Below are 15,876 nucleotides of genomic sequence, written 5' to 3' on the forward strand. Positions count from 1 at the left end.
CCAGATATCAAACTATGGACAAGTATGATATGCCCGCTAATGCCTCCCACTCGTTTAGCTACAGAGTATTGAGTGATATTCTGGAGTTTTCCAACGATGAGCAGCGCCTGTGGTGGCATAGCGCGGCACCGATGTTTGCGCAGATGCTTGAGACTTGCGGATATGATATTCATGAGCAGTACAAGATCTTGGGCACCTGGAAGAAGGTGGTCACTCCATTCTTAGGGCCTTATCCGAGGAATGACCGAGCGCGGTGGTTAAGTATCCTAACGCGATACGGGACTCCTTTTGAGCTGAGCCTCAACTGCTCCCATAGTCTTGTGCGGTACACCTTTGAACCAATCAGTGCCTTAACTGGGACAGACCAGGATCCTTTCAACACCCAAGCAATTTGGGAGAGCCTGAGCCAGCTCATACGTCTGAACGGGGACGTGGATACGCAGTTGTTCAGGCACTTCAAAGACAACCTTACCCTAGACAACACGGAATCAGCGCATCTTTTGCAGAACAATCTTGTCGGGTCGCAGATTAGAACGCAAAACAAGCTGGCCCTTGACTTGCAGAATGGAAGTTTTGTGGTGAAGGCCTACTTCTACCCCGCCCTCAAGTCCCTAGCAACAGGGCGTTCCATCAAGGATCTGATGCTCTCCTCAGTGAGGCAACATGTTGAATGGTCACCCACACTAGCACAGCCCCTGTCGGTGCTGGAGGAGTACATAGAGTCACGGGGACCGGACTCTACAGCTTCCCCACGACTTCTTTCTTGTGACTTGATCAGCCCCGAGTGTGCCCGCACTAAGATTTATCTGCTGGAACGACAGGTCTCACTCGAGGCGATGGAAGACCTGTGGACTCTGGGTGGGCGTCGGAACAGTGCCACGGATTTGGTCGCATTGGACACCATCCGCGAGATTTGGAGCCTAATTCAGCTGCCACCGTGCCTGGCCTCCTATCCTTCCGACTACCTCCCTCTTGGGACGATTCCAGACGAGCAGCTACCCCTAATGGTTAATTATACACTACGGCCGGACGATCCAATGCCCGAGCCTCAGGTGTACTTTACAACATTTGGGCTGAACGATTTGCACGTAACCAACGCGCTTACGGCCTTCTTCCAGCGCCAGGGCTGGACGAAGCTGGCTGAGACTTATAAAGAGAATATCCGTGCCTATTAGTGCGTTCCATCTATTCCTTTTTCCCTGCAGACCCATACAGCGCTAATCATGACCACTGCAGCCCACACGCCGATCAGGAGACGGTCAACTACATCCACGCTTATATTTCTTTCTCTTACCGTAAGGGCGTCTCCTACATGAGCGTCTATCTCCAGACATTTGAGACGGGTGACTGGCCTGTTAGTAAGTTGCTCGCATACCTGATGCCAAAAGCCAAATCATGGCGCTGACTTGTCTAGCCCATTGTCCCAAGCGGCAATACCTCTGCAAGGATCATCCCATCCGTCCAGCTGAGCCAGCCGACGCCTATGCATCACCTATCTCGGAAGACGAAGCAGAACGAGTCATCGAACACGACTGTATTGCTGCTAGGGACTGAAAAGGGAGGAGAGGGAGAGGAGGGGAATAACCACCTGGGTATACCAAATACTGTTGAGTAGATGTATTTAAATATGTGCTAGAGCTAAGAAAGAACTATTCATGGCTGGAGATACGCAAGATATTCTAACAGCCCTGGACTTCTGCGGGATTCTGCTGATTATTTTCCAAGGTTACCGCAGTAGATTCCGTCATCAACAGACAGCCCGGGGGGCCGGAACCAACACTCGCCAGGGCATACCTTCCAAGGTTCTCCGCACATGTTGCGGTTTCACCCTTCACAGCCATAGCTTCTCGCTCATCTTCACGCATTGGTATTATTTGAAGGTGTCGTGGGAAAACTAGGGCGTGTGACCCCTTACCTATAGAACTCTGCTCATTTATCGGATCTCTTTCCTTTCCCTATTCTACTTGAACTAGACTGCGACATCGCCCATGGACGGGCGGGTGGGCATAGCCCATGGGCCTTATGTAAGCTGTCCATGGGCCTATCCATAGGGCCCATGGACGGGCCCTACCCTTAGGGCCCACGGGCCGTGGGCGTCATGGGCGCCCATGGGCCTTTTTAGTAAGCAAAATTTCTTGACCTCGTGACTTACATTATTTGTGCATTTTTTCTCTGTATTTTTAAGTAACTTAATTACATATACATTTTTTCTGACCTCGGTCAGAAAATTCGCTTTAGAAGCCTTTATACAATGATTTGATACTACTATCAAATTTCTAACCGAGGTCAGAAATTAGCTTTAGAAGCCTTTATACAATGATTTAACACGACTGTTAGTTTTTTAACCGGGGTTAGAAAATTAGGCTTTAGAAGCCTTTGTAAAATAACCTCGGGACTTGTATTCATTATAGCCATACATTCATACTAATACGACACAAATTAATCATCACTAGGCTTACCACGCTTCCTTACTTCTCTCAAACCAAGGCGCCTTTAAGTGCCAACCTCATCTCCATAAAGAGGGAGATAAGGACTACTCTTATCTTCGCTATCAATAAGCTCACTTCTCTATCGCTTCCGCGTACTTAGCACAATAGATAGACAAGGAAGCTAACTCTCCATTATAAACTCATACTCGATCAGCCCAACAGGATCATTATCCTCGGAATCCTCACCATCGCTAATTAGTTCAGGCATATCAGTAGTAAGTTCAGCCTCTCTCTACTCGTCTACTTCTTATATAGAATCTAAGGACATATCCTCATCGGGTAGTTCTTCTATTTCAATATCAAATTAGGTTTTACACCAGAACATTATAATATCCTAGATTATCTTCGCACTCAGCCGCCCACATTAGTAGTAGCAGATATCCTATGCTAAATTAAACAGACGTTCAACTCTAGCGCCTATTACAGGAATTAAGAGAATATCGCGAGTAATACTTAAAAGAATCGGGAATTCATCCTCATATTCCTTCTAGAATTCTAAAGGATCAACCTTTCTCCTTACTATAATAGGTATAAGTATTCCCGCTTATAATAATAGTGAATATAACGTACGCTTTTCAAAGTATCTAGCGAGTTCGTACTCTAATATTAACAGATCAGAATAAATATAAGGCCGAATGTCAAGGAGAGCGTCTAGGTCACTTATACTAGCTAAGTAACACTTAGGCGTTTACTCTCCTTATAGAGGCTATACCTAGGTATATCTTTAGGCGTAAAGAGCCATAAACTAGCGAAGCGTTTCCTTATACTAATCACTCCAGTTTATATTATTCTCCGACATACCCCATACTTTACTTAAGAAGAAGTGAAGCTTATACTAGGGTACAAGAATCGTTCCAATTGCGTAGAGATTACCATAGATCTCTTTTATCTTCGCATAGTAAGATATAAGCTTTACCATCCCAACATTAAGGGCTTGTAGCATCGCTTTCTTCTAGGGTATAGTTTTCGGGGTAAGTCATACGATAGAATCCTCGAAGTAATCGAAGAGGGCATTATAAATACCAAAAACATAATATACCGTTATCTCCTTAGTCTTTAAAAGTACTATAGTAAAGCGGTAGAACAGCTCTATAATATACAGAAGGTAGTCGACCTACCACCATTCCACCTTACTAAGTTTATATTTCTGAGTCCCAATATTATCACAGTATTCATCACATAGCTTACTAAGGCGTTTCGCACAACGAAGTATTAAGAAGGTTGAATTCCAACATATACAGACATCTTAGATAGGCGCAAGTTTTGCTCTATTAGTCTAAAGACAGAAGAAATCATCACAACGTTAGGGGCTTACATTAATAAATATAGCAAGCCCGCGAATCTATATATTTATTAGGTATATTAAATAAGAAATAAAGCAATATACTTACTTTAACAAGGGTTTATACAATAACTTGTTCACTCTAGGACGCACAGAGTGATCGAGCTTAGGCTTAGGCTTAGATATCAGAAACATTCCGATCTATAGTATTATTCTAAGGGTCGACCTTCACTAATCTAAGTAGCTCACAAAGGCTTAGTTAGATAATATATATAAGACAAGGGATTCGAATAACCACTAGGTTATTCAGTAGTTCAAGAGAGTCAATAGAGTCTTAAACTACCTATACTAGAGTTATATTATTAGGTACGTTATCTAATATAATCGCTAACACGCGATCAGTAATATCAAGCTTCCTAAAGATATCCATAAGCATTCCACTTAGATTTATACCAGAATACGCCCCATCAAGTGGTTCAAATCCAAGTAGGATCTCACAGTAATTCCAGTCTCAGTCGATAAAGTACCCTATAATCGCCATAAATACTTACTAGAAAGGCGATATCCAGCAGTCAAAGGCGACTAAGAGCTTCATATCTTATAGTAAGGTAGTAAGGATTATATACTACTCATCCTCAACCAATTTCTTTAGCCGGCGTTAAGCAGTGCGAGGATAGAGTAGAGTAGGTTCAACTAGAGCCTTTTACACCATTCGAATCAAGGAAGCAAACTACTTCCTCTCAAGTACCCGGAAAGGTAGGTTCAGACTAGTAAGACATTCAATCTGCTCTCTTTCCCATTTATCATTCGAGAACCTTAAGATATAAGATGATACCAATACCTAATATATAACTTATTAATTATCTTAAAGGGTATAATCATATAAGACTTACCAATATATACTATATAGTCTCTATAATCGACTATTATATAGACTTACTTTTACCACCCTTTTAGCATTTGCCTAACACCATATACCGCTTTAGTATATTAGTACCGCTTTACTTCACACTTAGATAAGGTAATGTAGCTCCACACGTCCGACACATAACCAAAGGTTCGCCTGTAAAATGATATACTACCTAGTAAAAGTTCTCCCAGACATCTGATATATATTTTGTATCCCATCGTAGCCATTATGTCTCAGTACCGCTACCGTATACTATTATACACCACCATTCGATAAACTTTACTTTAAAGGCGTCGTTCATCGCGTCATAGAGGATAAACTACTTTCTCCAATCAGGGCCGACACGTTTAAAGGAGTAATCAAGAAGGGCCGGTTAAGTGAACTCAGACTCTATTAGTGATATAGAAGTCTATTAGCTATTAAAGAGACTCGGATCAATATTTAGATCAAGGTTAGAATCAAATATATCGCCAACATAAGAGAGGTCTAATTAAGAGCTCAGAGGAAGTAAAAAAGGCCCTACAATATAGGCACTAGGTTAAAACATAGTTAATATAATATAAGGGATAGTGTAACAACTAAGGGAGAGTATATAGTCTTGACTTACAATAGGTAACTTACGACTCTGTAAAATAGGGGTCACTAGTAAAAGGGGTACGTTATATAGATCTAATAGATCATAAATTAAGTATATACCCACTATCCTTTATAAGCTAATTAGCTATAAGGGTCTTTATCCATAGACATACCCATAGGCACGCCCACAGGACTATGCCCAAACGCCCATCTTAAGTTAGAATCGAAGGATTTAAAACTCTCAGAATAATAACACAAGCCTTTTAGTAATAGAATAGACAAAATTTAATGATATAAGCTTATAGAATAATGATTATACTAATACTCTTAGAAAGAATTATACCTAAATAAACAATAGAGCGGAAGACAGAAGTAGTATTTTACTTACAGAAAATGGTTAACATATACCACTAACTTAAATATATATTTTTAAACTATTATAGTATAATTTAGTAAGTTAACAAAAATACTATTTAATATAGCGTATTTCCATAAAGAATATACTCCAAGTCGTATTATATATATTATAGTTTTTCATTTACTTAGATATTTCAATAAAATTCATAAATGTTGTAGATTATATCTACAATATTACATAGAGTTGGCAAAACAGGTATATATAACGGTTATTTATTATGCGCAGTCAGCGAGTTATACGTCCATTTTAGGTGACTTTATGCAATGGTGGGCATCGTGGGCATGCCCACGATGGGCATGCCCATGGGCCGTGGGCGTCATGGACGGGCACTCGAAAATCCAAATAGCCCACCGCCCACCGTGGACGGGCGATGGGCACCTCCTAGGTGTCCATGGACGGGCGATGTCGCAGTCTAACTTGAACTATCCGTTTCGGCTACTACTACTCTCTTATTGCTACGTTCCAGAAAAGTCTTAGAATACGCCTATCACGCCTCTCTTGATCGAAGTAGTCTGATGTCTCTGGCAGTCATTGATTTCCTCCAACATGCGATGCCATCAGAGGATCACCGTATCTCTATCATAACGTGCCCGAGCGCTTTTAATAGTGATGATCCTAATATCAAAGGTGGACAAAAAACCGTTATACTACCCGACTTGATTACCTCAGAAGGCGAACATAAACCGCACGATAATAGCTTACCGAACCTAGAGGAACTTGAATTTTGTGGGAAGGTTATTGCAGTCTGGGATGTAAAGCTAGTAAACTGGCGATCAGTCTCGAGTGAGGTAAATGGAAACGTTAAGAACCTTATTGGGGGTACTCCGTATATATTCGTGCTATCGGAGTCATCTGGCTTAGGTCCAGTACTACGCAAAGATACTTCCTACACGGTTTAGGTTCGTTCTTATAAACAAAGAATTGGTACTGGCGCAATTTCTGTGTGAAGAAGAACTAGCACCACAACTCTATGATCAACGTGGGCTAAGCTCTTTAACAGGCCCCCCCAGTACGGAGTAGACCTAGGTCCATTATCAGACTTCCAGAGCTCTAGTATGACTAACGTACGGAGTATGTTGTAACTAGTAAAAATTCTGATATTATCTTCTCAATATTTCGACGATCTTTGCCATTTTGATACTATGCAGTCAAATTACCTTTAGTGGAGGAAATAAATGGGCATACAGCGGATCTGTCACTTCCCGAAGAAATATTCCGGGGTAGAATTCAGGGGTAGAACACGATGCTATTATCGGACAAAAGGGCATGGCAATTCTAGAGAGGCAAATGTATCTCCAACATCCTCCTTACATTGTACTCTGTTGATGTGATCAAATTAGTGTTAAACTGAAATTGGAAAAAAAAAATCGAATCTGAGATTGAATCCACTCAACGATCATTGGCCAAGTTCTGGTCTCAGCTCTCCAGCTGAAGGAAATTATTGACAAGTTGTGGGTCTCGAATCTCATAGACACAACTTCATGTCCTATCACCTGCCTGTTGAATGCATCTGCGGAGAGAATCACAAATTATAGATTGCTTTTATATTACCCCTCTCCATTATCGGGCTGAAATCAAATTTTGCCAATTTCTTGGAGCAAAACAGAAATTGTTTCTGTGGCTGATATGAGCTCACAAGGATTCTTCAATACCTCAGTTCTTTGTACAGTTACCCCCTAAAATCAATCAAGTTCTGCTCTCGGGCAATGACTAGCGCACTCGCTACGGAGTAGAACACTTAGAGCTCAAATAGTCAATTCAATGTTTCATCACACACCACTCACTTCCATCTTAAGCACTCAACATATTGTAGGTCATTCCTATCAACCTTGTATTACATTGTACTCCGTACAGAGTATTGTATTACTCCGTGAATTTTGCATGTTGAGCTTTCCAGAAATGTTAGTCTACAAATTGGGTAATGATATGGTAGAGTATACGGAGTACTCCGTACGGAGTAATAAAGCGAGGGATAATAGATTCTGATTGGGAAAAATCGAGCCCAAAGAGGCCTGTGGCTGATCCTCTGGGGGCAAACCGTAGGGCAGACCCATCTGCATGCATAGCTTGTGCGCACGATTTCAATGGCACTGTATAGATCGCGAGAATGGAAGGTCAATGCTTCTTGGCACTTTCTAGTATATTAAGGGCTCTATCTCCTTTCTTCGGTTGACTCACAGACAAAAGATATATTCCCTATCCTCCATGCATCTCTCAACTATCACTGTGCTTCTTTCGGTTGCTCTAGCAGATGCCGCAGCCTTCGTCACTCCTAATAGGCACCGCAAAAACAAGGTCAGTAGTCCAATACACCTTTTTGATGCCCTATGTTCCAATTCTCATACTTTTTAGGAGCCGGATTACCCCAGAAGATGTTACCCCGATCCCTGTAAAGGCGTGACCTACGTGAACTCTACTGCTGTCTGCGGTGACCCACGACTTGGTCCGAAGCGGCTCCCTGGTTTCTTCCCTCTCTCTAACGAGCTCGAAACATATTCTCGCTTTGGCGAGCTCTGCCCATTCGAGTTCCTAGAAAAATGGACCGTGAACGCTTCCGACCCAAAGAGTTACTGGATCTATCCAGACAGCGACGGATTCGCCGTCACATCTGAAAATGAGTCTATCCTGGGGAACTACACACTCCACGTTGGTCAGAAGCTTGATAGATTCGGATCTGAATATGGAAAATTCCTGGCACCCCTTGGAGCTCCATATATCGAGCGATCCCTGCCACCATCCAATCTTTTCGCGCCGGAAAACAGCAACTTCCCATATAACTACCATGTCTACGAGGTGACCAAGGAATTTGATATTCTCTTGGGACCAATTGCTCCTTGGTTTGAGCAGCCCGGGTTTGGATCACAGCTTTTGGCTGAGTCCAGCGTGAATGATCTGCTGGCAGGGGGTTTCTTGAAAAGACTTGAATTGCAAGACTATGATGAAGCCGATGAGTTCTCTGCGGGCTATCTGCCTCCTCCTCCCAAGGACTCTGATTAAGCATGTATGAGGTTTATGTCATGGAGCAAGATGAAGGATTGTATTCGGGCATTGAGTTCTCCCTTCTTGCAGTATATACTAGTCATTATACTTTAATAACCAAATGCAATGATAACAATGATGTTTGGGCATTTATACCGAAGAAAAGGAACCAAGCAAAGGTCGGGAGGTTTGTAGATGAGAGAGAACCGGTTGCTTGCAAAGCGAGATTAGGGTAAAATGATTAGGTACAATGATAAGGGTCTCAAATATATTCTAGGTGCCTAGTTCCAATCTCAGAATGGTATGGCATTACTGACTTTCTGATTTAGCTTAACAGGGTATCCCAACATGCTAGTATTTGTTAGCCTGGGGATGAAGAAGTAGCAAGACAACAGGACATACTCCTTTCCGGCTTTAGTGCAGCCGCAACCACAGAAGATTGATAGGGGGTAGCAGAAAATCTAAAAAGGGTTCTCATGAGCCTGGAGCCAAGGAAGAGCTTCTTCATGCTATCAACGAGAGTGCCATTACTTACCGCTGCCACAACGGTTGTGAAGAATCCTGCTCATTTGGTCAGGTATGGCCTCGGCATTTCATACTGTAGAAGAACTCAACATACCGAGCGTCGGGCCAACCACCTTACAGTGACATGGGTTCTGATCAGTGTTGCATTGGAAGCAGATAGGGAAGATTGGAAAGAAAGGGACGTCACACATCGTGTCTGATATGGGCTGTTTGGTCTTGAACTAGAATATGTAGAGAAATGTCTCGATTTTTATCCAAGAAGGTTATCATTTAGAAAAGAGCTTCCCCGGATGGAGGGTTCACCGCCCAGTTACGTTGTATCGTGAGTTTTGAATTCTATAATGATGACGCAGATGAGATGATCCACCGATCGTCCTGTTTTAGGTAGTGGGGAGCTTCCATGTTAAAGTATTGGTGATCTTCATACTTATATGGAGTAGTGATAGCAAAGATAACATATATTAACCCCATATCAAAATTAAATGAAGTCTCCATACGGAGTATATAGATGTTAAGTCTAAAATTAACCTCAAAAAGCCCCCAGCCCTCTAGGGCTGGACCGAGCCGGGTGCTGATTAAAATTACTCAGCAAAAGTGGCTGGACTTCGTGAGACACAGCCACAATTCCATTTCCCCTCGAATCAAACGTCACTCTCACTTCCAAAGGGGGGGAGTCAAGCCCCCTGAGTCTTAGATCTCATATTCAGTGGAATTTTAACAGCATTCTGCAGATCCACTCCAGGCAACAGCGCCTAGAACAGACAAGGCTGAAACGATTTTGTACCCTATTTCTTTATTTTTTTTTTCCTTCTCTTGATTCTTCCCGCCCGGAGTAATCCTCGGATCTTCGCCTCGTTTTTCCCAAATTTGATCACAATTCAATAGTCTACCCTCTGTTATCTCGATAAACACACCCCACCATGGGCGCCCGCAATCTCGTTCCCCTCATCCTGCTCCTCATCTTTGTTGGCATCGTTGCCGCGGTCGGATTTGTTGCCTACAGCATCATGCAGGATGTAGGCAAAAACACACGCAAAAAGATGGAGCGCAAGAATATTGCTTTCACCAGGGACGGCATGAAAGTGCAAGTAAAGGAAGTCGAAGATGAGGCCTATAAGGACCGGACACAGAGGTGCGTTCTATGTTTTCTCCCTTGCTTATTTGCATCGACTGATTCGATCTTTTCCCCATAGTGTCCTGTACAACATGTGGAACCACACTTCCTTCCCCGCATACAAGAGCCGACTGTGGGATATGGCTGGCTCATCTTCGTCGGAGCCAAACAAGGGTGCCGAGAAGCGCAAGTAGTATGTCGGACCTGCATCGTTTTGGATTATTCGGGTCCCACCGGACTGACTCGTTCTGCAACAGATGTCGCAACACTTCTCCGGTCGCTCCCCGGTCACGGATCTACACTGGACATATTTTCTGCTTCTATCCCTATTCCATCTACAAGTTTCATTGCATGCTCTAGTCCCTGGGAAAGGGCTGGTCCCCCAAAATTACGTGCACTCCGGCTTTGAGGGATGAACTTCTTTGATATTTCCATATTCTTGTTCATACCTATTTTTGATCTTCTCTTTATGGTCTCAAAAGCTTCATGAATGATGGCAGGCCCTGGTATATGGTCTTACTTTCTATTTCGAACCGACGATCAATATGCATCGTGCATTTCTCCAAATTTTGCTTCGTAAATCAATGCCGGGTTCTAATGTATCGATTTTCCTTTCGACTTGGTTCAATTGATTGGATTGAATTCTCATGACCCTAGAAATAAATGTATGCATGGTTTCAATCCATTGCTTGATACTGATATCACATAACGAAGGTCCGCATCTCTAGCCGAAGATTCAAGGATCATTCCTCAGCCTTCCACCATTGTTGCATAATATCGCAACTCTCCATCTCCATCATTTATGCCATAGCCTTAGTCTGGGCTTTAGCCTGAGCCTTAGCCTCGGCCTTGCGACGTGCATAGTAGCTCTCATCCTGGTTCAGAAGGAAAAACGGCTCCGGTTCCGGCTGTCCACTACCACCATACCAGGTCGGCTGAACCAATGTCTTGGGCGTATCATCTCGTCTCTTGTTGGTGAAAGCCATCTCGAAAGTCTTGGCCCACTGGACTCTGTTATTCAAGCCCTCAAGCTCCCACAGCTCCTGCAGGAAATGCAGGATTGAGCTATGGGTGTAAGCTGAATTGTCGGCGTACATGGTGCCTTGATCGTGGATGAGGAGGTTGGCAGGTACCCAGGGTGAGATTATGAAGGCAGGGACACTAGAGTAAAATGGTAAGCCTAATATTCATGCGAAGCTGAAGTTGAAATTAAGATGCATACCGGACTCCCAGACGTGTAAAGTCGTATGTAAAATTGTGGTTGGATGACATGCCCTTGAAGATGATACCGTCTTCGGGCTGAGGCACATTGACTGGAGTGGGGACATGGTCAGCAAACCCACCGTGCTCATCGAAGTTGATGATCAAAACACTGTATTCGAGGGTTAGTATTTTCGCACTCGGTATAGGGAGAAGGGAACTGACGCATTGTCCCAGTACTTGGAGCGACGCAAGGCGTCGTACAAGTGCTTCACCATCTGTTCTCCTGCTGCCATGCTGCTGGTAGGGTGCATCGAGTCAATTGTGCAGCACTCCGGGTTCAGGTACGAGAATGAAGGCAGTGTGCCGGCTTCCAGGTCATGGTAGAGCTCGGTTGCATGAACGAGACGGTCAATTGCATTGTCTTGCACCCACTTGATATTATCGTTAGTCATCTGAGACTTGGACTGGTATAGAGTGACTGACTTTATACATGAATCCATCGATGATGTCGGTCTCGTAATACTATGTAGAATGTTTAGCCAGGTGTCAGTACCAAGGAACGAGACTTATCTCACATTCTTCCAGCTGATATTTTTCTTGCTGAGCGATTCAAAGATTGAGACCGCACAAGTAGTTCCAGTCACATTGGTCCAGAACCCAGCAGACTGATGAGTGTTATCGACAAAACCGCATGATGAGCCCGAGGTTGCAAATTGGCGGTTGGGGTTAGTGGGACCCGGGTGCTCGGCGAACTAAAATGTTGGGTTGTCGGTCAGATATATGCAGCATGTTAAAGGCAGACCAATGGATAACCCACATATGAATCAAAGAAGGCAAAATTGCTTGCCAGCTCCGCCAGAGTGGCGGTCTTCTTCTCGTTCAAGGCCTTGATCACAAATACCGAATCTCCCGGGGTAGCATTGTATTTCTCTGATTGGCGCTCGACAAAGCCTGCCATTTTAGGGACATCGTCTTTGGTTGGGTTCCACTCGCGAAAGATTTCATAGGTGACCCCGCCAAAGTTGTGATCTGGATCTTTCAGTGGCACCTCAGTTGCATATGGCTCAGCGCAAATTGCCAGTGGCTCCCCATAGACTGTCCAGTTGGGGTTGGTGTAGTCATTGCAATAGGTGAGATTGCGCAAATTGTCAATGTCTGGATGGAAGTCCCAATAGCCAGCGATGTTGTCAAATGAGTGGTTCTCAAGAGTCAGGTAGATGACATGCTTGATCTGGGGGTTTGCTCTCATGAGCCATCTAGTCCCTCAGGATTGTAGATGCTGTGGGGTATACTCACGTTCTCTCGCAGCTGGCTCCACACCTGAGTACCCCCAGTTGGATAGGTGGATGCAAAGTTGGCTAGAGCCATCAGAACGAAGCCCCAGAAGAGGATCATAGTGACTTTTGTTCAATGCGAGACCATGTACTGCTTCGTTGGTAAGTGTGAAGAAATGGGAAGCAAGAAAGAGGGGAGAGGTGAAGAAGTGAAGAAGTGAAAGTATATCTTCAATTACCATGCTGTCTCTAATCTTCTACGTCTAACTGTGTACCTTGTTCAAACTGCCACAGAGGGTCCTAGAGGTGAATACCATGCCTCAGCAGAGTATCAGTATTTTCATCCGACATCCAGAGATAAAAATCCATCATCGGACTTGTATTCTCCACCCCAGTTCATTAGAGAGATGAGGTTTAAAGGGGGCTGTCGTATGATATACCATTATAAACAACACTAATCTATTGTAGTGATAGTCTCGATATTAATCCCTCTTCTAATCCAACGAGTATAGTTTATATTGACACGTGAGACGTTGTTAGTCCATGGAGAAAAAGTGTTTGGATTGGAAATCGCAGCATCTGATTGGTTTCAGAGCTCAAGTTAAGCTGCGGGAGTCCCTTTCAGAGATCCACATGGGCCCCCGCACTAAAGCTGGTCCTCGAATCAGCGTTGCACGTGCCTCGTTCATGAGGGGAATGCCAAGCACGTTGTCTTTCTGGTTCACTCGATAGGTCAATAATGGGAGATCACTTCTTTGTTAAAAAAGATAAAGGATGCATGAAAAAAGCTCATGACTACATCTGGTGATCTAACTGGCTAGTGCTACATCCCTCGCTTTCACTTAAACATTCCCCATATCTCTTTCAAGGGATACTGGCTTTCTCTGCTTTTACCATGTCAATCAGTTCCCTGACCGGCCTCATGTCGAGCTATATGCCCCTCTCTGATCGCAGTTCCTCTTCGGATGAAAAGGACCCTTCTCAACTTCGATCGGATGTCGAGACAGGGAACACTAACCGCGATGGCTCGGAGCGAAAACCTTCCCGCTTCATCGACGGTCGCACCGTGTCCGATGCCATCATCGGTCTTTCGGACGGCATGACGGTGCCTTTCGCCCTGACTGCTGGATTATCTGCACTGGGCGACACCAAAATTGTTGTTTTCGGTGGACTTGCAGAACTCATCGCAGGAGCTATATCGATGGGGCTCGGTGGGTATTTGGGTGCTAAAAGCGAGGAGTAAGTCTGCCTGGATCGCAGAGCCTCTTAACAAAATAGCCTAGGATCTTGAGATTCGACCGCTGACATGTTTGTAGGGAGTCATACAAAGCTACATTGAAAGAAACTCAGACGCAGACTATGACAGATCCTACCTCGGTATCTGACACCATCTCCGACATTTTCGAGCCTTACGAGCTGCCTTCTGAACTGGTCGCACAACTCAAAAATCATCTCTCCGCCTCTCCTATGCTCCCATCGTTTCTCATGAACTTCCACCACACTCTACCTGAACCCTCGGGCTCGCGAGCTATCATCTGTGCTTTGACAATTGCCATGGGATACTTCATCGGTGGATTTATTCCTCTCATACCATACTTTTTTGTCGGACCTAATGAAGCCTTCGTCGCCCTACGGTGGTCCATTGCTACCATGGTCATTGCGTTGTTTATCTTCGGATATGTAAAGACGTGCTTTGTCAGTGGCTGGCGCGGTCGCCGAAATGTCCGCAAGGGTTTCATTGGAGGTGTACAAATGGTGCTGGTTGGTGGTATTGCCGCTGGTTCTGCAATGGGGCTGGTGAAGGGCTTCCAGATGCTGGCTGATGGGCCTGAAGGCCACAAGAATGACTGAATGGTCATTGAAATTTCTTTACTGTTCCACGGGTTCGGCGCTGAGCGGCTTTTTACTTTTCGCGACTTACACGATACATCGGCTGGCGTTGGGGTTTACTTCCTCTTTATCTACAAACTGTTCAACTAAAACAGAATAAGGACTTTTGACTCGCTCACTCAATTGCTACCTTCCTCCTAGTCAATGATTCCAGTAACAATATAGCGGTCATTAACACTAGGGTCTCGTTTCACCATATTATTGTCAGTCCTAACATCGCCAAGCGTAAAATCCGATCTCTCCGTAGCACAAGAGTCACCAATCGCCAGAAGAGAGCGAAGAAGACTGCGTCCTATGCCAGTCCCTCCTGTTTCCCATGAAGCAATTTTTTCTGCTTCTTGTAACTTGCGTCTGTGCTGTTCACTATCGCTTCTTTTTCTAGTGCATCCAGAAGATCAAGCACGTAGTCCTGGCAATTCCAGCCCCGAATCTCATTGTGAACGGTAACTTGACTGGCGATAGTCTGGATGGAGTTGATTTTGGCGGGGTCCACATCATATAGGGGTAGCAACTCGACCAGCTTTCCCGATTTTCGAACATTTGTTGTTTCCAACTCGTAGCGGAATCGACCATCTGAACCTGTCACTTGGAGCAAAACTTTGTCTTCTTTTTTGGGTGCATCGATGAAGACACCCCAGTGTTTGTACACGCCATCACTGATGCTGATAGCAGCATAGATTGAAACCTACGACGACATATTGAACACAATAACTGGGAACGTAATCCTGTAGGCTGTTAGAAATTTATATGAAACCGATATTTCTCGGCAGTGCTTACTCAGGTATGTGGAGGCTTAGACGGTGAAAAAGAAGATAGCGATTGAAGGCAGAATATATATGTCGAATCTTTTTCTGTTCATCAGACGCCGGCTTTTAATAAGCGCCTCACATAATGCACAAGCCTCTAGTATTCCTTTTTGGGCTTGTTGGCCGCGGCATATCCAATGACGAGAGAAGCGCTTAGCTAAAAGAGGTGTAATCAGCACTTCTTGCCGAGGTGTTTTCACCAATGTACTCTGTACGGAGTAAAGAGCCTTCCCTTAACCAAGCACATAGCTCTAGGTACGAGAATTTAGACTATATTTATTTCCAACATCTTTTTGCCTTGAAACACATTTTCATCTAGCGCGCATATACTTCTCCTAGCGCATCCCAACCTCGAGGCTTCTGTTCGCGGTTTCATGTTATTTTAAGTAGCCGCCTTATCTATTATAATA

At 44.1% G+C, this 15,876-nt stretch overlaps 4 protein-coding genes across 4 annotated transcripts; 3 read left to right on the forward strand and 1 right to left on the reverse strand.

The window, feature by feature from the left end:
* Window positions 1-14: 14 nt before the first annotated feature.
* dmaW (tryptophan dimethylallyltransferase fgaPT2) lies at window positions 15-1,554 on the forward strand (the record flags this gene model as incomplete). The annotated part of the gene is made up of 3 exons (XM_040790247.1): window positions 15-1,174; window positions 1,237-1,358; window positions 1,415-1,554. The coding sequence occupies 3 exons, from the start codon at window positions 15-17 to the stop codon at window positions 1,552-1,554; spliced, it is 1,422 nt and encodes a 473-aa protein (XP_040647200.1).
* A 6,326-nt stretch (window positions 1,555-7,880) lies between these two features.
* On the forward strand, window positions 7,881-8,672 carry PGRI_025350 (TNT domain-containing protein; the record flags this gene model as incomplete). Its single annotated transcript, XM_040790248.1, has 2 exons — window positions 7,881-7,970; window positions 8,028-8,672. The coding sequence occupies 2 exons, from the start codon at window positions 7,881-7,883 to the stop codon at window positions 8,670-8,672; spliced, it is 735 nt and encodes a 244-aa protein (XP_040647201.1).
* A 2,421-nt stretch (window positions 8,673-11,093) lies between these two features.
* Window positions 11,094-12,891, reverse strand: PGRI_025360 (Phosphoesterase; the record flags this gene model as incomplete). The annotated part of the gene is made up of 7 exons (XM_040790249.1): window positions 11,094-11,454; window positions 11,516-11,665; window positions 11,719-11,927; window positions 11,980-12,018; window positions 12,072-12,248; window positions 12,314-12,727; window positions 12,793-12,891. The coding sequence occupies 7 exons, from the start codon at window positions 12,889-12,891 to the stop codon at window positions 11,094-11,096; spliced, it is 1,449 nt and encodes a 482-aa protein (XP_040647202.1).
* Window positions 12,892-13,665: 774 nt separating this feature from the next.
* Window positions 13,666-14,621, forward strand: PGRI_025370 (VIT1/CCC1 transporter family protein; the record flags this gene model as incomplete). The annotated part of the gene is made up of 2 exons (XM_040790250.1): window positions 13,666-14,009; window positions 14,087-14,621. The coding sequence occupies 2 exons, from the start codon at window positions 13,666-13,668 to the stop codon at window positions 14,619-14,621; spliced, it is 879 nt and encodes a 292-aa protein (XP_040647203.1).
* Window positions 14,622-15,876: the final 1,255 nt, after the last annotated feature.

The sequence above is a fragment of the Penicillium griseofulvum genome, assembly GCF_001561935.1.
Source record: "Penicillium griseofulvum strain PG3 chromosome Unknown contig_80, whole genome shotgun sequence".
NCBI lineage: Eukaryota > Fungi > Ascomycota > Eurotiomycetes > Eurotiales > Aspergillaceae > Penicillium > Penicillium griseofulvum.